The 24,111-nt window shown below is 40.2% G+C and overlaps 1 protein-coding gene across 5 annotated transcripts in view; it reads left to right on the top strand.

Moving 5' to 3' along the window:
- LOC109916654 (alpha-actinin-2) overlaps positions 1–21,682 on the top strand; it is a 42,164-nt gene extending 20,482 nt beyond the window's left edge. For 2 of the 5 annotated variants that reach the window (XM_020516387.2, XM_048601277.1), the window contains 9 exons: positions 3,109–3,249; positions 4,544–4,726; positions 5,394–5,528; positions 6,394–6,573; positions 9,175–9,321; positions 11,660–11,737; positions 12,139–12,204; positions 12,975–13,133; positions 20,621–21,682. In XM_020516387.2, the coding sequence (XP_020371976.1) occupies positions 3,109–3,249; positions 4,544–4,726; positions 5,394–5,528; positions 6,394–6,573; positions 9,175–9,321; positions 11,660–11,737; positions 12,139–12,204; positions 12,975–13,133; positions 20,621–20,779 (1,248 nt within the window). In that variant the 3' untranslated portion in view covers positions 20,780–21,682. The remainder of the gene's footprint in view (positions 1–3,108; positions 3,250–4,543; positions 4,727–5,393; positions 5,529–6,393; positions 6,574–9,174; positions 9,322–11,659; positions 11,738–12,138; positions 12,205–12,974; positions 13,134–20,620) is intronic. The other 3 variants (XM_048601280.1, XM_048601278.1, XM_048601279.1) reach the window with 3 other exon arrangements.
- Positions 21,683–24,111: the final 2,429 nt, after the last annotated feature.

The raw sequence follows: 24,111 nt of genomic DNA, 5'->3' as shown, positions 1-24,111 counted from the left end.
GGAGTGCAATGGCTGTGTTCATCCAGCTCTATACCTTGTTATCTTTGATCCAGTATGTGCTCACTTTTTAGCAGTGAACCCAACAAAAGAGAAATCAACCATCTCAGTAAAATTTAAGTTAGAATTTGGAAGCTTTCATGAAACTTGAATGTGTCTGCTTCTCATGCTGGTTATCTTAGTAAAAGTGGTTTAGAGATCTATAAACTGCATTTACTTGTGAACGTACTGATTTGATAACAATTTTTCACAATTTTTGTTTTGACTACATTATCTACTGGTGTACTATTTGGGCGCCATGTGCTTACCAAATTTGCCGGATGGTAAGTTTAATTTTTAAACGCTGTCCAATGCAGCACTAAGCACTTCACTACAGGGAAGTGAAAAGATAGACAATAAACCAGCACTATGCTCTTATAATATTGCAACATCTTTGAAAAAACAGTAGAACGATCAACATTAAATTTAGTTTGTATAGTTCTTAGACTGAACTCACTATTTTCTTTTATTTTTCTCCTTTATTTAGTGGAGCTGAGAGTTGAGGTTAGGGTTAATTGAACTTTAAACAGTTCCATGTTTTAAAAGTGAAGAAGACAAATGCAGATGTTTGCTGTTGGTGACTGGCCTGGAAGACAAATGAAACTTAGTTAATGATCTAAGAAATACTCTGCGTGATTAACATCATGTGTTGCCATGCCTGGGGCTGGCAGCTGTTTGGATGTTGGGTTGGTCATTTCAAGGGAGGACTAACACTAAGCAGCCAATAACACAGAATATTGATTTTAAAAAGGAAGAGGGAGAAAATTTGTTTTAGCAGCTGCAGAGTAATTTTGGAAGCTTTGGGACCAGCTACTGTTTTTCTCTCTCTCTAGTATTCTGTCCATTTAAAGAATTGTTGATGTTCTGAAAAAAGAAACCCAGTCTATAAGAAATAAATAAATCTGCAGTCTACTAAAATTGTTCGCATTCCCCAGTGAATTTGAATTTAGATGCGCTATTGTCCCTGTGAACAATTCATACTCAAGAATTGCAAGGAAGACTTGGTATCCATTGTTTCAAAGCATTTAACTGAACTGGCAAATTACAATTCTTTGCATTTTCTTTCTGATTCATCACTTAATTGTGTGTATCTGTCTGTCTATATGAGAGTCGAAGTTATGTTCCAAGAAGATTGGGTTTATTTTTTTAAATTCATTCACGGGATGTGGGCATCTCTGGCTAGGACAGCATTTATTGCCCATCCCTAATTGCCCAGAGGGCAGTTAAGTTGTCAACCACATTGCTGTGAGTCTGGAGTTACATGTCGGCCAGACTAGGTAAGGATGGCAGTATCCTTCCCTGAAGGACATTAGTGAACCAGATGGGTTTTTCCAACAATTCATGGTCATCATTCATAATTCCAGACTTATATTGAATTCAAATTCCACCATCTGCCATGGCAGGATTGGAACCCAGATCCTGAAACACTACTTGGGTCTCTGGATTAACAGTCCAGTGATAATACCTCTAGGCCATCACCACCTCTTTAAATCTTAGCAGTTCATTACATTACCTTGTTTAGCTTTGTCCAGCTAAAGTTACAGTATGAATAATATAGTTAATTTTTGTTTAGACCATGAACTTGTTGTCGAAGATCTGTTATTCGTAAAGTCTGGTTAGGAACAACTGAGCCATTTTGAGGGTTATTGAATTTTTTAAATTTCACTGTGTTGCAAATACAGTGACAAGCTGATTCTGTTTGTCTTGCTATCTTTGTGTCATAATGTAATTGAAATAATTCAAATATATCTAGTAGCGGACAGCTTTGAATCTGGCTTCGTTGGAGACTCATAGCAGAAAAAACATCAAAATCATACTGCTGAATTAATGACCACTAGTTTTTATCCTTCTCAATCCTCATTACTTCATGAGAGAGCCATAACCCTCTGCCATTTCCAAATTGTTGTGATTTGGTCCAACATACCACTTCCCCCTTAATCGACTGAGTTAAGACTTAAATACATTAATGACAAAAAAAAAACTGCATAATGATGTTCATTTTTGTTTTGAATTAATTAATCCAGTTTTGATCAGTGGGTAATAAGGCATCCAGCTTGATATTTTAATCTGTGTAGCCTAGGGATTCTGAAGACATGGTGAAAAATAATCATTTTGAGGGCCTTTTATTATCCGAATGGACGGTGTATTTTCAGTAAGTTAGTATCTTGGTATAAGAAATTCTGTGAAGTATGAAGCTCAAAAAGTTGGTATTGCATCTGTGCAATTGCCCATACTCGCCACACAGTGGCTCTGTTACAGCAATAAAACTATATCCTCCAGCTTTATGTATATGGTGACTCACCAAGTATCTTTTGTACTTTTGAAATGTAAGCTTTCCATGCGCAGAACCAATGATGTATATATTTAGTTCAGAGCAAAGAAAACAACGGGGGCAGCACGATGGCTCAGTGGTTAGCACTGCTGCCAGGGACCCGGGTTCGATTCCAGACTCTGGCGACTGTCTGTGTGGAGTTTGCACATTCTCCCTGTGTCTGCGTGGGTTTCCTCCGGGTGCTCTGGTTTCCTCCCACAGTTCAAAGATGTGCAGGTTAGGTGGATTGGCCATGCTAAATTGCACGTAGTGTTCAGGGATGTCTAGATTAGGTGCGTTATAGGGGGATGGTCGGGTGGGATGCTCTGAGGGTCAGTGTGGACTTGTTGGGCCGAAGGGGTTCTTTTCAAACATTCTATTTTATTCAACATTAGTTTAGCATTTCAGCTTTGCTTTTAAGGTTAAGGTTTATTTGTCAGTTGTTTTACACTCATTTATGACTTGTTTCAGTCATTGCTGCTACTATGACAGAGAAGTAAGGAGGGGACATGGCCTTGGCATGTACTCTATTCAATTGTACTCATTACCTCTTTTCTCCCTTTCTATACCTTAGCAGTATCGAGACCAGAACTTAATGATAGTATAAAATGCACTCTGTGAAGCTTCAGCACAGTGCTACCAAAGTTGTCAGTCCATGCTTTTAGAAGAATGTACTTCCCCAACTAATGATTCTGAAACTTTACAATCTTTTCATGATGTTGCAGTAAATATTCTTGGTCTTTGCAATTATTAAACTACAGAGAGCCGAGAAATTACAAGAAACCATCGATCAACTCTTCTTGGAGTTTGCTAAACGAGCTGCCCCGTTTAACAACTGGATGGAAGGAGCAATGGAAGATCTTCAAGACATGTTTATTGTTCACAGTATTGAAGAAATCCAGGTGCAGTATGTTTACTGGAACAGAATACTGGACAGCAATGGAGCAGATAAATGATGTTGATATTGTTTAAGTGTGACAATTCAATCATTTCACTGAAATTTAACTGCACTTTGGTGACAGGCTTTAAGGTGGGAGACTAATAAAATGACAGCAGTGGGAAGCTGTCAAATCACTATGTGCTGGGCACCCAATTATGAACTACTTAAGTGGCCAAATCCTGCCTCTGTGATCAATTTGCCAGAGTTTTGTGTGTTGGGGGGAGTGATATGAGATGCTGTTTCTGGAGACCGTCAATGAAACTGATGAACTGAGTGGGAGGGGCAATTGGGCCTCCATTTTTGGGCACTCCATGGCCCACATCTGTGTCAACAGTGGTACATTTGGTTCATAACCCACCCCCACAGCTGCCCCCGCCAATTGCTGGGCCTTCCTGCATGAACCCAGTGTCCCCCAGGCCATCAGCAATGGCACCCAACCATTATGGCATCCTCTTCTTGTACCTGCAATCTGGCAATGGCCACCCTTAGCAGTGGCATTGCTGAGCAGCTGCCCTCTAATTGCCCCAGCACTTCTGAGAGGCAGACTATTTAATTGGGACTGCATTTTTTACTTATAAATGCCTCACTTACCAAAGCAGTGTCATCTCCTACCTTCAGCTCCAGTGGTGAGAGTTTAGATGCTTGCACAAAATCAGACTCATGGAATTACTAACTGCACCAGAGCTGTATAAACATAAAAATATATTTTCACGTAAAAGAACTCATGAAAATAATTCACTGAATATTTGAACCCATCTTTTGAATCCATCTTTCATGTCTCCTGTTGTAAGAATTAAAAACATAAAGTAAAACATTTAATATTAAACTTGTATGGCCTCTTGGGGCATTTTTTTCTGAGGATATTTCTGGGCTTTGATGCAAATCTATGAAAGAACGATAAAAATAGACAAGGTAACCAGCATCAGTGTTTCAAGAAAATTAATCATTTGTAATTGTTTATCCTGAAAATTAAAGACTACCAATGCTAACCATTATTAACAGTTTAGCAATATTGGAATATTCATGCTTGTGTTTTGCTTGCCATTAAGCTACAAAATTGCAGTAACATTTCTCAATGATGATCCTGTTTCCTTTACAAAAAGAAAACCCAGTTATGGGAAGCATACTAAAACAAGAGAAAATAAATATCATTTATTGTATTTGCAATTTTCTGGATAATGCCAGTTATACTTTTTTAAAAAATGCTTTGTACTCGAAGTGTAATGCTTTTTTGAGCCATTCCTCTTAATCTTTAGAGTCTAATAGCAGCACACGAACAGTTTAAAGCTACCTTGCCAGAAGCAGACAGCGAGAAGCAAGCCATCCTGGGAATCCTGAATGAAGTACAGAAGATTACTCAGACCTATAACATCTCATCCACTGTGTCAAATCCTTATAGCATGATATCACGTGAAGAGATCAGTGCAAAATGGGACAAGGTATCACCAAACAGAATATGCTAATAAAGTAATCAATCAGAAATGGTTCGAGTCTTGAGTAAGATTAGAAAGTGCAGGAAATGTATAGCAATTTCATCATCAACTGAAAGGAGAGAAGATATGTTAATAATTTGGTAGTAGAATCTTTGCTAAGACTCATTGCTCAGATTTTCTGTTCTCATAGTGGTCTAGACAAACCTAGACTACTTTGTTTTTGTTTTCTGACAGATTTGCTATGTATTTTTAACACCTTCTAGTTTTATTTCAGATTTGCAACAATTTTCTCCTTGTGAGCTTCAATAGAGTTATGATACTTATTTGCTCTTAGTACAGGGAATAAGGTTGACATAGAGAATTCATGACTGCTCACTTGTTCTACATCCATAATGCCTTACTATTATAGAATAGTATAGTGCATGAACTGATTTATCATCACTATCCTGTTCTTTGGTTGTTGTTGATTAAACCAAAACCCTATGTCTTCAACCTTTAATTAGTTTAGATTTAATACTGACATCACACCTGCAACAGATATAAATTCCCGTTGTTCTCCTCTGCCATCTTCAATGACAAACAATATTTGAGAATGCAAGCATCTGATGAAGACAATTTTAATTAGATTAATTGGCTGAATGTTGAATTAAAATTAATTTGTTTTTAATGGCAGGTGAAGCAATTGGTTCCTCAGAGAGATGCAGCCCTGCAAGAGGAGCTTGTACGGCAACATGGTAATGAACGTCTGCGTCGCCAGTTTGCCAGCCAGGCAAATGTCATTGGACCTTGGATCCAGCGTAAGATGGAGGTAAGTTGAGAATTCTAAACAGTCGTTAAAATTCAGTTGAGTACTATAGGTGTTTCTTTTAGCTTCTAAAGCAACCGATGTTTCATGTTCAACAACTGTAACTTACATTTGTTTAACATCTTAAATGTAGAAAAATATCCCAGGGATAAAGCAATAGATCTATATCAAACCAAACAACAAGCTTCTCTCCGTTCTGCTTGGGCTTTTCCTTTTCTCTGTTTAAAAAAAACATAAGGTCATCCTTCTTTAGAAGTTTACACTGTCATTCATGTACAGCATTTGCACGTTCATTAGATATAAACAAATAAGAAAGGCAACATGGCTCAGCTTGATTCATCCATTCCAAGGACTTAGTGATATAATTAAAGTTTTTTTATTATTATGGCCCCAAAATGATTTGATATATTTATTGTTCGACTACCATCACCCTCAGATCCACTGGATAGCTGGAAATTTACACACTATTCACTCAGGCAAGCCTTCCATTGAGACCACCGTGGGAATCAATTAAGATAGGTAAATGCACATATGAATCAGTTGAGAATGGATCTCTTCATGAACACACTGAGAACTCTACTACATACAGTAATTAAGGTAGGGATTAATATAAGATAGCGAAGAAATTTCAAACTATTATTGAGGTATGCTGCCAGGGTGTACTTGGGATCCTGCAACAGCTAGCCCCATTTCAACATTTATTTAATCATCAGGATTACCTTCCAAATCTATGTTGGCTGGATTTACAACTTTAAATTGAGTGGTAGCTAGTACTTGAATTAGGATTAAAAGTTCCAATGAAAAACCATCCTGAAAAATCTCTTACTGGTCTTTGAATATTATTGTAATTCATAGTATTTAAATACAGGAAATAGCTCAAAATTCTATTGAAATGAGTGGAACCCTGGAAGATCAGATGAATCAATTGAAACAGTTGGAGGAGGTCATCATTAACTATAAACCCAACGTTGACAAACTGGAAGGAGATCATCAACTTATTCAAGAGGCCCTAATCTTTGACAACAAGCACACCAATTATACGATGGAGGTACTCAGTGAATGTTATTTTGAAGGTTGTGCTGTTTTTGTGTGGTTTTGTTTGTAGCTCATTCATTCATAATGTATGTTATGTTCGCTGTGATCCAAAGGTGAGCCATACCCAAATGACAATTAAGTCTTTCAACAGCCAGAAACTAGCAGAGGACTGCACTCTGAGCTCTAACAATCCTGTAAATTAGGTGGGCATGAAGCAGAAGGACAATAGAGCAAAAATATGGGGGCATCTCTCAGTATAATGGAACACAACTTCTAAAAAGCATGTATACCATTTTCTTCCTTGGAAATAGTTTAAGTGGGAGCTTTCAATATTCTGTACAATGCTTAGTCTATCCGTAGACTTTTTTTTTGAACAATTTAATTATTTTGGTGCTTAAATACAATCACTTATTAAAGAAACTGATAGTACTGATCATGATTTAACATCAGGTCCTGTATTTCTGAGGAGAAGAATGTGCATGATAGATCTTCACTAATAAGCATAAAAATGGTATTAAAGATATTAAAGAAATTAAACAAGGAATTAGGAGGGCCAAGAGGGGCCATGAAATGTCCCATGGCAAGAAGGATTAAGGAGAATCCCAAGGCATTTTATACTTGTGTTAGAAACAAGAAGATAGCTAGGGAAAGGGTAGATCCACTGAAAGACAAAGGTGATTTATGTGTGGAGCCAGAGGAAGTGGGTGAGATACTTACTGAGTAGTTCGCATCAGTATTCAAAGAGGAAAGGGACATGGATGATGATAAAATGAGGGAGGATATGTTAATATTCTAGGACATGTAACTATTAAGGAGGAGGTGGTTTTGGGTGTCTTGAAAAACATTAAGGTAGATAGGTCCCTAGGGCCTGATGGAATCTAACCCAGGATACTGAAGGAGGAAGGGAGGAGATTGCTAGGGCTTTGACAGAGATCTTTGTATCCTCTTTAGCCACAGGCAAGGTCCCAGAAGACTGGAGAATAGCCAACGTTGTTCCTTTTGTTTAAGAAAGGCAACAGGGATAATCCAGGAAATAATAGGCTGGTGAGCCTTATATCAGTGGTGGGGAAAGTATTACAGAAGATTCTTGGGGACAGGATTTACTCTCATTTGGACTTATTAGGGATAGTCAGCATGGCTTTGTGCAGGGGGAGGTCTCACGAATTTGAGTTTTTTTGAGGAAGTGACAAAAATGATTGAGGGAAGGACAGTGGGATGTTGTCTACATGGACTTCACTAAAACATCTGACAAGGTCCCTTCTGGTAGGCTGATTCAGAAGATTGAGTCACACGGAGATCCACGGTGGTTTGGTAAATTGAATACAAAATTGGCTGGTCATAGAAGACAGAGGGTAGTTGAGAAGAGTGTTTTTCTGGCTGAAGATGTGTGACCAGTGGTGTTCCATAAGGATCGAAGCTGAAAATGTAGGTGGGCTGATTAGTAAGTTTTCAGACGATGTGAAAATTAGTGGAGTTGTGCATTAGGAAGAAGGATGTCAAAGGATACAGCAAGATCATTTGGAAAGTTGGGCTGAGAACTGGCAAATGGAGTTTAATCCAGACAAGTGTGAGGTGATGCATTTTGGGAGGTCAGCTTCAAGGGGAAAGCATACAGTAAATGGCAAGGCCCTGATGAGCATTGATATACAAAGGGATCTTAGGATTCGAGTCCATAGCTCCCTGAAAGTGGCAACGCAAGTGGATAAGTTGGTAAAGAAGACGCCCACTGTGCTTGCCTTCATCGGTCGGGATTTAGTATAAAAGTTGGCAAGTCATATTGCAGTTGTATACAATTTTAGTTAGGTCACATTTAGTGAATTACATGAAGTTCTGGTCACCACTCTATAGGATGTCAAGGTTTTGGAGAAGGTACAAAAGTGATTTACCAGGATGTTGCCTGGATTGGAGTTTATTGGCTAAATATGGAGGTTGGACAAACTTGGATTGTTTTCATTAGAGCATTGGAGAGTGAGTGAAAAGCTGATGGAAGGATACAAAACTATGAGAGGCATGGATAGGGTGAATAGTTGGAGTCTTTTTCCCAGGATGGAAGTGTCAAATACTAGGGGGTATAAATTTAAGGTGAGAGAGGGAGTTTAAAGGAGTTGTGCGAGGTAATTTTTTTTGTACAGAGGGAGTAGGCACTGGATCATGCTGCCAGGGGATGTGGTAGAAGCAGACAGCAAAGCTTAAGAGGTATTTAGACATACATCAACAGGCAGGATACATACAGATAAGGACCACATCTGGACAGATGGGACTAATTTAGAATGGCGCCGTGGTCAGCACAGACGTGACAGGCCAAAAGACCTGTTCCTGTGCTGTGCTGTTCTGTTCTGTTTTTTTATCTAACACAATCTTTACATTCTACTTGATTCAAAGGCAAACTTGTTCCTTGTTGTTTTAAAAAAAAATCTTATTTGTGAACTTCGTGAAACATGGCACAAAATGTAATCTCAATATTTAAAAGTCCTGGATTTTGTACCCTTGTGACCTGAAAAAGTACTCCTAGGCGATTTGAGTCTTATATTCAGTGAGACGTATTTATATCCTCTTGTATTACTGTAGAACCTTTTTGACTTGTTTCTTTTTTTTTTTAAACTCATTTTGGTAGCACATTCGCGTTGGCTGGGAGATGCTTCTTACTACAATTGCCAGGTCCATGAATGAAATTGAGACCCAGATTTTAACTAGAGATGCTAAAGGAATCACTCAACAACAGATGAATGAATTCCGGTCTTCATTCAGCCATTTTGACAGGGTACAGTGTTCTTTTTAGTGTGATTTCATATAAATATGTTAAACATCTTTTAGAAATAAACATTCACATTTTATGATGACACATCTGTCACTTTTGCTGCCCATGAAACAATGTTTCAGCCAGGGTATCCTGCTGCTCCATCACTAAAGTAATGCGAGACAAGCAGGAGAACCAAGTGAAAATTCACCTAATATTGTCTTTAGTGTAACCTAATTGACTAGTCTGATGTTTTCAGTCAGGTGGTGCATCTGATTAGCCATCAGAGTGCTGAGACCTCCTTTTCATATTTACAGTTAATCAACATCATCATTTTAAAATTAATTGTGAACATTTTCTATACTGACTACTCAGTAAAAGAGAATCGGCAGAATCTGCTGCAGCATTTTAAAGCCTAATCTGTGTTAATACTTTTAAAATGACAGTTGGAAAAATCAAGTTATAGTATTTGCCAGCCTCCAGTTGCTTTTAAGAGCCATGGATACAGTCTGACTTAATTCATACCAAGTGTCTAAATTACCTCTTTCCTATTCATATGGTTAGCTATGCTTACTTGGTCATTTCTAGCTGTGAAATGGTTTGAAATTATGTTAGAATTTGCTGTAAGTGTGCACGGCGAAAGCACCTAATACCTCAAGATAAATAATTATAAATTTGAAATTCATGTACCAGTTTATTCTGATTTATTCCTGAATTAAACAGTTTTCCTATTAATAGCACGGTGCCTTCTCGATTGAAATGCCATTAATGTACTAACATTCTGCTTCGAAGGTATGCTAAATTGATGCAGCTTACTTAGTTTTCTTGGTTTTCTTTTAAACCTGCTTCTGAGAAAGCATGGTCTATGTTTTAAAAATAAAATATAAATGAGACTATGCAGGGAAACAGCAGGAAAATGGAACTAAACATTGCTAATTGCAAGAGCCAGCAGAGGTATACTTCACTCAATGACCTCTTGCAGTGCCTTAAAATTCCAAAATGCCTCTAAATTCCTTAAATAGGGAGAGGGTCCACTGCACTGGCTCAGTTGCAACTGATTGCTCCCAGCAGCACCCCAGGCCAGAATTTCCATCCAAATCGAGAGATGTGGGGTGGTATTTGCATGTCCAGTGCCCAACCTGAGTTCATATGTGACAGTAAATCAAAGCTGCTCAACCTAACGTTCTGAAAAGCTCAGCAAAGTAAAAAAAACAAAATTAGCTTTTTAGTCATTAGTTTGAAAACAAACCTTTATGATTTCAGATAGGTAATTGAACCCCTCCTATATTAATTACCTGATAATATTGACGGTTTCAACCCTTTCAAATTACTTCAGAGACATGCACCAGATTTCAGCTGGCGAAAGTGATATTAAACCACAAGGAGAGATTACACAAACTGGGGTTGAATTCTCTAGTATTTAGAAAATAAAGGAGCAATTTGATGAAAGTTTTCAAAATATCGTGGGGTATTGGTACAGCAGGTAGAAATCATCTCTGTCAGTTGGGGAATCTAGGGAGACATAATTTTAGGAATGGAGCCATGAGGTTAAGTTAGAAAACACCTTTACTTGCAAAGGGTGGTAGAAGTTTGAAAATCTCATCCAAGAATCGCTAGTTAATTCTAGGCCGATTGTTAATTTTAAATCTGAGGTTGATCATTTTTGTTGACCAAAAGTATTAAGGGATATGGAACAAAAGTAGGTGCATGTGGAGTTCAATCATAATTGGGCACATGGTCATGATAATGATGGCAGAACAGGCTCAAGGGTCTGATCCTACGTTCACGGCAGCTCTTTTAGGTATTCATAATTTCTTAAGTGGTTTGTGATCAGTATCCAAAATACTGGAATTTAAAACGCCAGGATAAACGGAGTGGAATCCTGGGAAACTCCTATCCAGAAATCAAGCTTCTCACCCTTTCCAATCCTGGGATTTTTGAGGACTGTGAATCCAGAATTTTTTTTAAATCGAAGAAACATACAAAGTACATATATGCTGTCAGCTTTCATTAAAATGATTTTAATTGGCAATGTACTAGTGCAATAACTCTTGTACTTGTGCTTTATTACATAAAATGCAGCACATTTTAATCTAGATGATTTATATTTACTCAAAATAAACTATATTTACACTAGGTAGGACATAGACTACACTATATCCAATTTATAGGTATTTCATTTACAAGTTTTAATATGCTTGGTATAAATGATGATTAATAAGTATTGAGTCCTCATTAACACTAAGTGAATGATTTGCCATTTTAATCTTGCTTGCTATCGTGTATGTTGTAATTAACAATACATATTGTGCACATTGTGTATGTATATTGCATGCTGCAACTAACTTCTGTGCGATATTAGGATGTTTCTGGCAAACTGCAACCAAAGGATTTCAAAGCCTGCCTCATCAGCCTTGGACATATTGGAAATGATAAACAGGTACTAACTGGACTGTGCTATATTTATTTTCTCTATACAAGTAAAACTGTGCTAAACTTATCTTTATTTTCTTTTCCCTTTTCAAATTTACAATGTGGTCATGTGTCCATTTTTTTGGTCTGTCAATTTTTGTTTCCTCCTTTGCTTCATATTTGACCCATGGTCGTCTCCTTCCTGTTTGTCTGATTTTACCTGTGTTAGTTGTTTCCTCCCCATTTTCAACAACGATGCTGCTTTCTGCCTGCATTCCATCTGCCTATTTGGAATGACCGATTCTTTGGGACTTTAAATGATCCTTTTGACTCTGGCCACGGGATCTGTGGGCTGTCTACTACTGATCTACTTCCTGGAATCCCCACAATTTTTCATCTGTTCCTTTTATTTGCTGATCTGCTCAATAGAAGAAGAATGGGGCGATGGAGCCAGATGATCTCAGAGCTTGCCTCATCTCCATGGGCTTTGATTTGGTATGACAGATGCATGTTTAATAAATCTGAGATTACCATTCATCTTGTATTAATGATCTGTACTAGTACATTCAATAATGTACTGGTGACCTTAGCCCAAGATTGCAGTAAACTAACAGTTGACAGCCATAACGTGGTACCACACAGGCAAAGGTTATTCTGTATGTTAGCTCTCTGAAAGAGCTACAATCCCAACATTCTCCTCTGCACTTTTTCCCTGATTGTGCAAATCATTCCCTTCTTAAGAAAAGATCCAAATCCCTTCGAAAGTTATTGGTGACTCCATTTCAATCACCCTTTCAGGTGATGTAATCCAGATGATAAATAATTCTTCTCCACCCACGCCCCTGGACTTCAACTTTTCTCACAAATATTTCCAATTTGTTTACTAAACCTTCTAATAGTACAGTTTATTTCCTATCAACTCTGGCAAAACCTAAATGCTCACATTTTATGTAATAATATCAGGCACTATCTCTGTAATGAGGAATTCTCATGTGATTATTACTGGCATCATTTACTGTAAGTTATCATTGTAATGTGGGGTCTACCTAAAATATCAGGTGGCATGGATAATCTGAACAATTTTCATTGCTTTGAACATTGATCAAATAATGCATCTGAAGTTGCTCCCATATTGGAATGTTGCTACATCTTAGTGAAAGATTATCTAAGAAAAGAGATCAAGGCTTTGCTATATTTCCTTACAGTATTGGACTCTCTTTGATTTTCCAATTTAAGCTTTCATACTTGCACATTTCCTTCTACAGGGTGAGGCTGAGTTTGCTCGGATCATGAATCTAGTTGATCCAAACAATACTGGCCTGGTGTCATTCCAGTCTTTCATCTCCTTCATGACCCGAGAGACCGCTGACACAGATACAGCGGAACAAGTTGTGGCTTCCTTTAGGATTCTGGCTGGAGATAAAGTAAGTTCTGAGTTTTTAAAATTTATTTAAAAAATGGTATAACAGAATATTTCCTTATCTGTATTGTAACCGAAGATCTCATTCACTGGTGCTGCCTAATGAGCCAGTATAATGAAAGATAATTCTTGCAGCTAACTAGCTATTGATCATGTTGTATAAGGTAATGGTTTGCAATAGAATTACTGCTGAAGCTGCATTGGAGACGAGGCAAATTTAAAAGATTTCAGAAAGTGTCCAACAAGAAGAAACTTAGAAGAATCTTAAACCTCTAATTACAAGATTGGGATAGAAAATTTAAACCTCAACTTCATTACGAAGATGTATAGCACCACACAATCTGAAGTTTATTTTAAAAATTGCATAAGGGGACAGGCATTGGGTTTTGGGCCATGGAAGGCTGGAAAGCATCTATTTTGCGTATGAAGAAACAAAATTCCTTTTTTAAAACATCCATTCATGGGATGTGGTCATCACTGGTTGGCTAGCATTTATTGCCCATCCTAGTTACGCTTGAGGAGATGGTGGTGAGCTGCCTTCTTGAACTACTGCAATCCAGGTGCTGTAGGTTGACCCACAGTGCCCTTCGGGAGAGAGTTCCAGGATTTTGACACAATGAGAGTGAAAGAATGGCAATATATTTCCAAGTCAGGAGATTGGGTGGCTTGGAGGGGAACATGCAGATGGTGGTGCTCCCATGTATCTGCTGCCCTTGTCCCTCTAGATGAAAGTGACTGTGGGTTTGCAAGGTACAGTCTAAGGATCTTTGATGAATTTCTGCAGTGCATCTTGTAGATAGTATGCAGTTAACTGAGCATCAGTGATGGAGGGAGTAATGGACGTAGATGTGGTTCCAATCAAGCAAGCTCCTGTTTCCTGGGTAGTGTCAATCTTGAATGTTAATAGAGCTGCACCCATCCAGGCAAGTGGGGAGTATTCCGTCACACTCCTGACTTATGTCTTGTAGATGGTGGCCAGGCTTTGGAAAGTTGGGAGGTGAGTTACTCACCACAGTATTCCTAGCCTCTGACTGATTCTTGTAATACTATGTTTGTGATGAGTCCAGTTAAGTTTCTCAACAATGGTAACCCCCAGGATGTTGATAGTGGTGGATTCAGTGATGTGGTTAGATTGTCTCACATTGGAGATGTTCATTGCCTGGCATTTGTGTGGTGTGAATGTTACTTGCCACTTGTCAGCCCAAACCTGGATATTGTCCAGATTTTGAGATAACAAGGTATAGAGCTGGATGAACATAGCAGGCCAAGCAGCATCAGAGGAGCAGGAAAGCTGACGTTTCGGGCCTAGACCCTTCTTCAGAAATGGGGGAGGGGAATGGGGTTCTGAAATAAATAGGGAGAGAGGAGGATGCGGATAGAAGATGGATAGAGGAGAAGATAGGTGGAGAGGAGACAGACAGGTCAAAGAGGCGGAGATGGAGCCAGTAAAGGTGAGTGTAGGTGGGGAGGTAGGGAGGAGATGGGTCAGTCCAGGGAGGACGGACAGGTCAAGGGGGCCGGATGAGGCTAGTAGGTCGGAGATGGGGGTGGGGCTTAAGGTGGGAGGAGGGGATAGGTGGGAGGAAGGACAGGTTAGGGAGGCAGGGACAAGCTGGGCTGGTTTTGGGATGCGGTAGGGGGAGGGGAGATTTTGAAGCTTGTGAAGTCCACATTGATACCATTGGGCTGCAGGGTTCCCAAGCGGAATATGACGTGCTGTTCCTGCAACCTTCGGGTGGCATCATTGTGGCACTGCAGGAGGCCCAGGATGGATATGTCGTCTGAGAAATGGGAGGGGGAGTTGAAATGGTTCGCGACTGGGAGGTGCAGTTGTTTAGTGCGAACCGAGCGTAGGTGTTCCGCAAAGTGGTCTCCAAGCCTCCGCTTGGTTTCCCCGATGTAAAGGAGGCCACAACGGGTACAGCGGAAATGGTATACCACATTGGCAGATGTGCAGGTGAACATCTGCTTGATGTGGAAGGTCTTCTTGGGGCCTGGGATGGGGACGAGGGGGGAGGTATGGGGGCAGGTGTAGCACTTCCTGCGGTTGCAGGGAAAAGTGTTAGGTGTGGTGGGGCTGGAGGGGAGTGTGGAGCGGACAAGGGAGTCATGGAGAGAGTGGTCCCTCCGGAAAGCAGATAAGGGTGGGGAGGGAAAAATGTCTTTGGTGGTGGGGTCGGATTGCAGATGGCGGAAGTGTCGGAGGATGATGCGTTGGTGGGGTGGTACGTGAGGACGAGGGGGATTCTGTTTTGGTTGTTATTGCGGGGAGGGGATGTGAGGGATGAGTTGCGGGAAATGCGGGAGACACGGTCGAGGGTGTTCTCGACCACTGAGGGGAGGGAAGTTGCGGTCCTTGAAAAATGAAGACACCTGAGATGTTCGGGAGTGGAATGCCTCATCCTGGGAGCAGATGCGCGGAGGCGAATGAATTGGGAATAGGGGATGGCATAGAGGCTATGGAACCGGATCATCCCCAATGGACTACAGTCCACATTTAGGCCTTCCTAATTTGGTCAATGCCATCCCCTATTCCCAATTCCTTCACCTCCGCCACATCTGCTCCCAGGTTGAGGTATTCCAATCCCGAACATCTCAGATGTCCTTGTTTTTCAAGGACCGCAATTTCCCCCCACCTCAGTGGTCAAGAATGCCTCGACCGTGTCTCCCGCATTTCCCGCAACTCATCCCTCACACTCTCTCCCCGCAATAACAACCAAAACAGAATCCCCCTCGTCCTCACGTACCACCCCACCAACCTCTGCATCCAACGCATCATCCTCCGACACTTCCGCCATCTGCAATCCGACTCCACCACCAAAGACATTTTTCCCTCCCCACCCTTATCTGCTTTCCGGAGGGACCACTCTCTCCGTGACTCCCTTGTCCGCTCCACACTCCCCTTCAGCCCCACCACATCCGGCACTTTTCCCTGCAACTGCAGGAAGTGCTACACCTGCCCCCATACCTCCTCCCTCACCCCCATCCCAGGCTCCAAGAAGACTTTCCACATCAAGCAGATGTTCACCTGCACATCTGCTAATGTGGTATACTGTATCTGCTGTTCCCGTTGTGCCCTCCTCTACATCGGGGAAACCAAACGGAGGCTCGGGGACCGCTTTGCAGAACACCTACGCTCGGTTCGCACTAAACAACTGCACCTCCCAGTCGCGAACCATTTCAACTCCCCCTCCCATTCCTCAGACGACATGTCCATCCTGGGCCTCCTGCAGTGCCACAACGATGCCACCCGAAGGTTGCAGGAACAGCACGTCATATTTTGCTTGGGAACCCTGCAGCCCAATAGTATCAATGGACTTCACAAGCTTCAAAATCTCCCCTCCCCCTACCGCATTCCCAAAACCAGCCCAACTTGTCCCCGCCTCCCTAACCTGTCCTTCCTCCCACCTATCCCCTCCTCCCACCTCAAGCCCCAGCCCCATCTCCTATCTGCTCGCTTCTTCCCGCCCCCTTGACCTGTCCGTCCTGCCTGGACTGACCTATCCCCTCCCTAACTCCCCACCTACACTCACCTTTACTGGCTCCATCCCCACCTCTTTGACCTGTCTGTCTCCTCTCCACCTATCTTCTCCTCTATCCATCTTCTATCCACCTCCCCCTCTCTCTGTATTTATTTCAGAACTCCCTTCCCCTCCCCCATTTCTGAAGAAGGGTCTAAGCCCGAAACGTCAGCTTTCCTGCTCCTCTGATGCTGCTTGGCCTGCTGTGTTCATCCAGCTCTACACCTTGTTATCTCAGATTCTCCAGCATCTGCAGTTCCTACTATCTACTGTCCAGATTTTATTGCATTTGAACATGGCTGCTTCAGTATCTGTGGAGTTGTGAATGGTGCCTAACATTGTGCAATTAGTGAACATCTCCACTTCTGACCTTATGACGGAGGGAAGGTCTTGATGAAGCAGTTGAAGATGGTTGGGCCTAAGTTACTACCCTGAGGAATTCCTGCAGACATGTCTTGGAGCTGAGATGACACAACTTTCCAATGTACCAGGAGAGTTTACCCCTGATATCCATCGATTCCAGTTTTGCCAGGACTCCTTGATGCCACACTCAGTCGAATGCAGCCTTGATGTCAAGGGCTGTCACTCGCCTCACCTCTGGAATTCGGCTCTTTTGTCCATGTTTGAACCAAGGGTGTAATGAGGTCATGAGCTGGCAGAACCCAAACTAGACATTAGTGAGCAGGTTATTGCTGAGCAGCTGCTGCATGGAAGTACTGTTGTTGACAATTCTTTGGATGCAAAGGATGGGAAAACACTCGGGAGGCAGAAAACTACCATTTTGATCATTACTATTAAACACAATTTATAGCTTAATAAATCATACAATAGAGTTTGCTAATTCACTGAATTTAAAGCTTCATTAAAGAATTTCATATAGTATTGCCATAACTCAGAACATTACAGGGTATAGATTATAAAAAGGCTGGAGGTTTTTAAATACAAAATTATTCAAGCTTTTAAACCAACAGAATTTTTAAACAGCATTGATTTAATATAAAAATACAAGCTTGAAGACAGAAGCTTGCAAACAGTGTTGCAGCACTAAAGACTGAAAACAGCTTAAAAAGAAATTACAATAAATAAATACTTTAAGAAGACATGGAGGGAGAAATAATATTTCAAAAAAAGTTTTATTGTCAGAGATGGACCAAGCAGCGCACAATATTGAACAACTTGGAGAGACTGGTTTATGAGGTACATTATTGCTTGAGAATTAAACAGCCAGTTTGAAGCTGAACAATTAATTCACAATTTGATTGAATTGTAATATATACTATATACTAGAGATGATATAAATCAATAAAATTTCAGGAACGGCACATATTCTGTTAGTGAAGTTCTAACAAGTTTTGATAATTACTTCAATCTGCGAACAAAGAAAAGTATTGAAAGGGTAAGATTCAACAGAAGAGTTCAGCATCAGCATCAGATCATATTAATGATCTCTAAAGATCTCTGAAGTGGAAAATTGTAACTACAGAATTTGAAATCAGAATCCATAAGAGACAGAATTGTTGGTGGAATATTTCAGATTTCTTACAGTCTTAGGAAGATTTTAACTTTGGACAAAGCCATTCGAATCACGCTGGAAGTAGCATCTAAACAAATAGATCATTATGAGAGGAGATGGTCAGCCCTACCTCAGGAGAACAACAGGACCTATTCATTTCATGAGGCATGTATGATCTAAAAAGGCACATGACAAGCCAAAGCAGAGATTAAGCTAATCAGCAGACACAAAGAGGCAATGTCATCACAATGAAACAGTAGAACAATGAAACCTCATATGACCCGACTTTTACAACAGAATACTATATCTGTAAGACACCATATTAGAGGAACAAAAAGCTTAATGCATACTCATACAAAGAGGCTAAGGCGGTTGCACCACCATCATCAGAAAAGGTGCTTCAAATAGATAATAATGCCTCAGTTAGGAAGGAAATCACAGGTTTCTATTCGTATCATAACCAAAGAATATTTCAATCCATTGTGTCTTCGAGGAATTTTCAGTGCCACTGAGAGAGAATGCTAATTAAGCAGCAATCCTCTAATATTATGGTTGATGATTTGAAAATGTCTCATTCATCAGGAAGATAGCCATAAAAGATGATTGGAAATATTGAAAAGAGTGGCATGGTGGCTCAGTGGTTAGCACTGCTGCCTCTCAGCGTCAAGACACCTGGGTTTGATTCCACTCTTGGGCAACTGTCTGTGTGGAGTTTGCACGTTATCCCCGTGTCTGCATGGCTTTCATCTGGGTGCTGTGGTTTCCTCCCACAATCCAGAGATGTGCAGATTATGTGGACTGGCCATGCTAAATTGCTCATAGTGTGCAGGGATGTGTAGGCTAGCTGGATTAGCCACGGGAAATGCAGGGCGTGGGTCTGAGTGGGATGTTCTTTGGAGGGTCTGTGTGGATTTGATGAGCCAAATGGTCTGCTTCTACACTGTAGGGATTCAATGATATTCAACCTAATCACTAAGCTGAAGGAAGGAGCTTGTTTACTTCCTCTCAGACAGATCAGTAGATTGAGAATAAATATTTGTTTGAAACAGATGGAAATCAGCTTCATACGACTCAGTGGAAGGCAGTCAAACATCCACAGATTCAGGACACGGTCAAGGAGTTGTCGTCTGGTCTGAACAACCAGAAAACGGCAAAAAAGCAAATACCTGTTAAAATCAGAAAACAACTGCCTGTTGCAGAAATCCAGGATGCTGATAGGAAGAAAATACTTATTGTAACAGCACAGCCATCCATGAAGGATATGCACAAGATAAAGGTCCTTCAGATTATATTGTGGTGCGCCTGTGTGAGTTAGCAGAGGAGAGTTCCTCTGTGAAAGGAGTTCAGAGGTTAAATGTTCTCCAGATAAAGTAATGGACCAACTGCAGGGTTTATCAGGAATGACATCCTTCACAAAGGACATCCAAAAGATAAAAGATCCTCCAGCAGAGGAAAGGTTCAGAGAACAATCAAGATCAGAATCGAGGTCAACAATCCCCAATTCAATGACTTACCAATCTTCCAAGTTAGAAACGAATGCATTCTGGTAGATATGTGCAGCCTCCAGATTGCCTGTAGTTGTGAAGTTAGTGACTTGGGGTGTGATGGAGTAATGATAAATGTACAAATGGTTATTTTCATTAAGATATAAATGTTGACTATGGAGGGAGATGTACAAGATAATGAAAAGTCCTGAAAGAGTTAGTTTGGAAGTTGTAGTAGGCTCCACTCAATCTGATGTCATGTTTTTTTGGTTGAGAATCAGGCAGAAAAGCAATATAGACAGATAAAAATCTCTGACTTCTGATCATCTTCCATAATCGAGCATAACTGGTCAAGATAATTTGTTGGTCAAGGTAATTTGTACCTATTGCTGTCATGGAATAAACAGCCTCTTATAATGTAATAAGACTTCTTATTAAGACTCACCAGTGGTCTGACCTCCATCACTGACAATTAGAAAGCCCGTAAACTTGGCAATGAAACAGGAATATTGGTGAATCCACCACCCAGTGCCCCATATAATAGATCATTTAATTCAAACCTTCAGTCCCTGGAATGTGATACCAGGCTTTAAACAAGAGCTATTAAGATAGAAGTTTGTCATGAAGCTGTAGTTTTCTCAACACATCCACAACTTCTCAGATTTTACTAAGAAGGGTACATGCACTGTCTCCTCTGGTCGATATCAGTAAGAAGATATCACCTTCCAGGTCTTGATCAAATATTGTTCTATGGTGGGGAGGGGTTGACATGAAGTATATTGGCTTTCTGTTCATTTTGAAAAATGATAACTCGTAACTACATTGACAAAGGACAAGGAAGTGTTGCCTTCCTTATATGTTGCCTTCCCCTTATCTGAGGGGAAGATGAGAGATGTCTATGCCTAAAATGTTTAAAAAGCATTAATATTTTGAACAAATGTTAGCAAAACCATATTTTTTCTTTTCTGTACAGCCTTACATCCTAGCTGAGGAATTGCGTCGAGAGCTGCCCTCCGAGCAGGCTGAATATTGCATTGCCAGCATGCCACCATACCGAGGGCCCAATGCCGTTCCGGGAGCCCTGGATTATGTCTCATTTTCGACTGCACTCTATGGTGAAAGTGACCTGTGAAAAATGGACTCAGATGCAGAGTCTGTTCTTTCTTTCCAAAGCCTGGATATTTTAGGAATTAAAAGCATAGAACAATAAATAATAGCCTTAAATGCAATGTTAGATGTGGATCTTTAAAAAAGATGCAGAGCTGTGTGTGGCACCAGGGAAAATTGATGGAAGTACCATCTCCTTGTATGAATTATGTTTTAATACAAAAATTTTAAAAAAAATCAGGATTTGGTACTGGAAACATACATGTCACTGCAAAATCTGATTAACTCATTTTGTTTTAAAGTCTGCTTGTTAACTATTGCTTGTTGAACATTGACTTTGTACACAAGTTACTGACAGGATCTTTTGTGAGCAGTTTGTAGATCCTGTTACAGTATTTGTAAGGAACAGCTCAAGCATTCCTGAGTTACCAAAGAAAATGTCACAGGAATAATTAGAATCAGATGATATCATTCTGGGCCAGTTCAGAATACAAAGAAAAACATATAGCTCTCTGGATCTCCAGCCACCTTAATAGTTTTCTCTATCTGGTTCGTATTTGAAACTGCCAAGGGTATTCACCTGCACAATATCATGTAAAGCCTATGCCCACTACTCACCACCGTGTGTGCAAAGTAATTAAATTTAAACTGTCAGAGCTTAAGTCTTTACTCCTTTTTGTCATGTTTAGTGATCATTAATCATCTTCAACTTATCAATTACTTTTTAAAATTCTGAATACCTCTAATGTGAAATGATAGTGTCATTGGGGTGGTCTTTGAAGTGTAACAGTACAAAAAGGAAGATTAAAGGAATTCAACAAACACAGGCTTGATACATTTTCCTTTATGAAGCTATTGTAAAATATAACAATTGACATTTTTACCACTGCTGATGTTTGAAATATTATTAAAATATGCACTTGCTAAACTGACTTCTCTTATTTCATACCATAGTATATACAGTAGCTGATGGTTTGCTGCAATCTGAAGATTAAAGATATAATAAAGTGACAAAAATTAGTTTAAGACCAAGATTTATTAATGGAAATATTAACTGTTGAATTTGTATGAATTCTGACCTGATTTGTGAATGACATACCTTGTCAGCTGAACTGAAAAGCCAGGAATTTTCACTGAGCTGCTCCTGCCACTTTGTAGAGAAACCCATTGACACAAGTGAATTGGGTTTTTGCCAAGCTTTCCATGATGTTATGCAGCACAGCAGCAGAAAGCGAGGAAAACCATAGGTTTCGGGCTTTTGTTATGTCAGTTATGCCTTTTTACAGCAGTGCTAGGAGAGAGTAGAAAGAAGTATGAGAAGGAAGGAGACAGTGGTATTGTGGTAACTTTACTGGATTAGTAAATCAGAAACTCAAGCTAATGTTCTGGACACATGTTCAAATCCCATCATGACAGCTGTAGGAATTAAAATTCTGCTAATAAACTTGGAATTGAGAGCTAATTTCAGTGCAGGGTGTCTCCAATTTTACAATGTCCAACTTATGAATACGATCTCATAAAGGGGTGTACTTTTAAAGACCCAATATAGGCATGTTCCCTGTACTTAGAAACAGTTTCTTTATTTGGTCATGCATTGTGTTTCGACTGGTGGACAAATGGACTCCAGGATGGAAGCTATTTGCAATATGGGGGTTGCCTGTTTTGGTGACTGTCATAATTTTTCAGTCTTCTTCAGACTCAGGGGAGGTGCCAGAAGACTGAGGAATTGCAAAAGCTCTTGGTTAAAAAAACAGTTGTAAAGGTAAGCATCTGTGTCTGTAATTTGACCTTAGGCTCAATGACCCTGACAAAAACTCCTTAAGCTGCACACACTACTGCTACAAATGTGATCCTGTTTATGACACTGGCAATTTCCTATGTGCTGCAGCCACAACACATCCCCTGTCCTGTCATTAATACTGCATTTTAGTTTTAAAAAAAAACTAAGTACTTATTTTCATAATTTTTATTTAATGCACCAAATCTAGTTTTATTGAAATTTTAATATAAATACAACTGGGCCAAGTAAAACATTGTATCTCCTGTAACTTGTAAGTTATTTTTGTAAGTTAAATAGGAAATACAAACATACAAATATACAAATTAGGATCAGAAGTAGGCCATTTGGTCCCTCAAGCCTGTTCTGCCATTCAATTAGATCAAGGATGATCTGTTTGTGTTTTGAATTCCATATTCCCATCCATTCCTGATAATCTTAGTTTATTTTGTTAGGCAAGAGGAACAATCTACTTCTGCCTTAAAAATATTCAATAGCTCACCTTCAGAGGCAGACAGTTTCAAGGTCTCTCAACCTTCTGGGAAGCAAAATATTCACTTCTATGCTATGCTAAAAGGGTGACCCCTAATTTTAAAATCTGTCCACTTAGTTCTGGACTCATCCACAAAAGGAAAGATCATTTTCATATCTGCTTCGAAGTTTGTAATATCCCAAACATTTTTGACAATCAAGTCACTGCTCACTCTTGTAAGTGCCAATCAGGTCCAGGCCTTCCTTCATAAGACAACCCACTTGTTCCAGGAGCCCCAGTTCAAGTCCCACCTGCTCCAGAGGGGCGTGATACATGAGGTTGTTGACTGACTTGCTCGCTGAGCTGGCTTGTTCTCGTTCAAATGTTTCATCACCATGCTAGGTGATATCATCAGAATTTATACTGTTTGGCCCATTATGGTGAGTAGTGTCATTTCCGGTTTTGATCTGTATGGGTTTGTATATGGAGTCCAATTCTATGTGTGATACATCTCTGCACAGGTTGATTTGAACTCACCACCTGAAAGGTTGGTAGAGGCAGGAACTCTCGACATTTAAGAAGTACTTAAGGTGAGCAGTTGAAACACCGTGGCGTACAAGGTTGTACGTCAAGTACTGGAAAAAGGGTAGATAGATGCTTGATGGTCAGTATATATACAATAAGTCAAAGAATCTTTTTTTTCTGTGCTGTGACCCTAATCACAGAATAGCACACCATTTGCTCACGAGGGTACAGGGAAGGTAATTTATCAATCTACAAATGATAAATCCATTGAAATATGGAAATCAATAAATAATAACTTGATTAGGTGCAACATTACATCCTAACCGGTAAGAAAGGAAGAAGAAAAATTCCGTCTGAAGTTGGCGGGCCATAACAAAACCAGCGCCTGCGCACTGATAACTCAACAGCCGGGAAGTTAGCGCCTGCGCAGCCACGCCTGACACTGGAGACGGCTTTAAGAATTGGAGCCTGCGCAGTTGTGTCGGTCTGCGGGACGCGTGGGGGGCGGGGGTGGGACAGGGATGGGCGGGAGGGGCTGTAGACAGGGAGGTGGTAGCCTGGGGCGGGGAGGGAGTATTAGCGC

This window comes from Rhincodon typus, chromosome 9 (assembly GCF_021869965.1).
Source record: "Rhincodon typus isolate 14 chromosome 9, sRhiTyp1.1, whole genome shotgun sequence".
In the NCBI taxonomy this organism is placed as follows: Eukaryota; Metazoa; Chordata; class Chondrichthyes; order Orectolobiformes; family Rhincodontidae; genus Rhincodon; species Rhincodon typus.
Note: the sequence above shows the minus strand (reverse complement) of the source record. Positions and strands in the feature narration are given on the sequence as shown.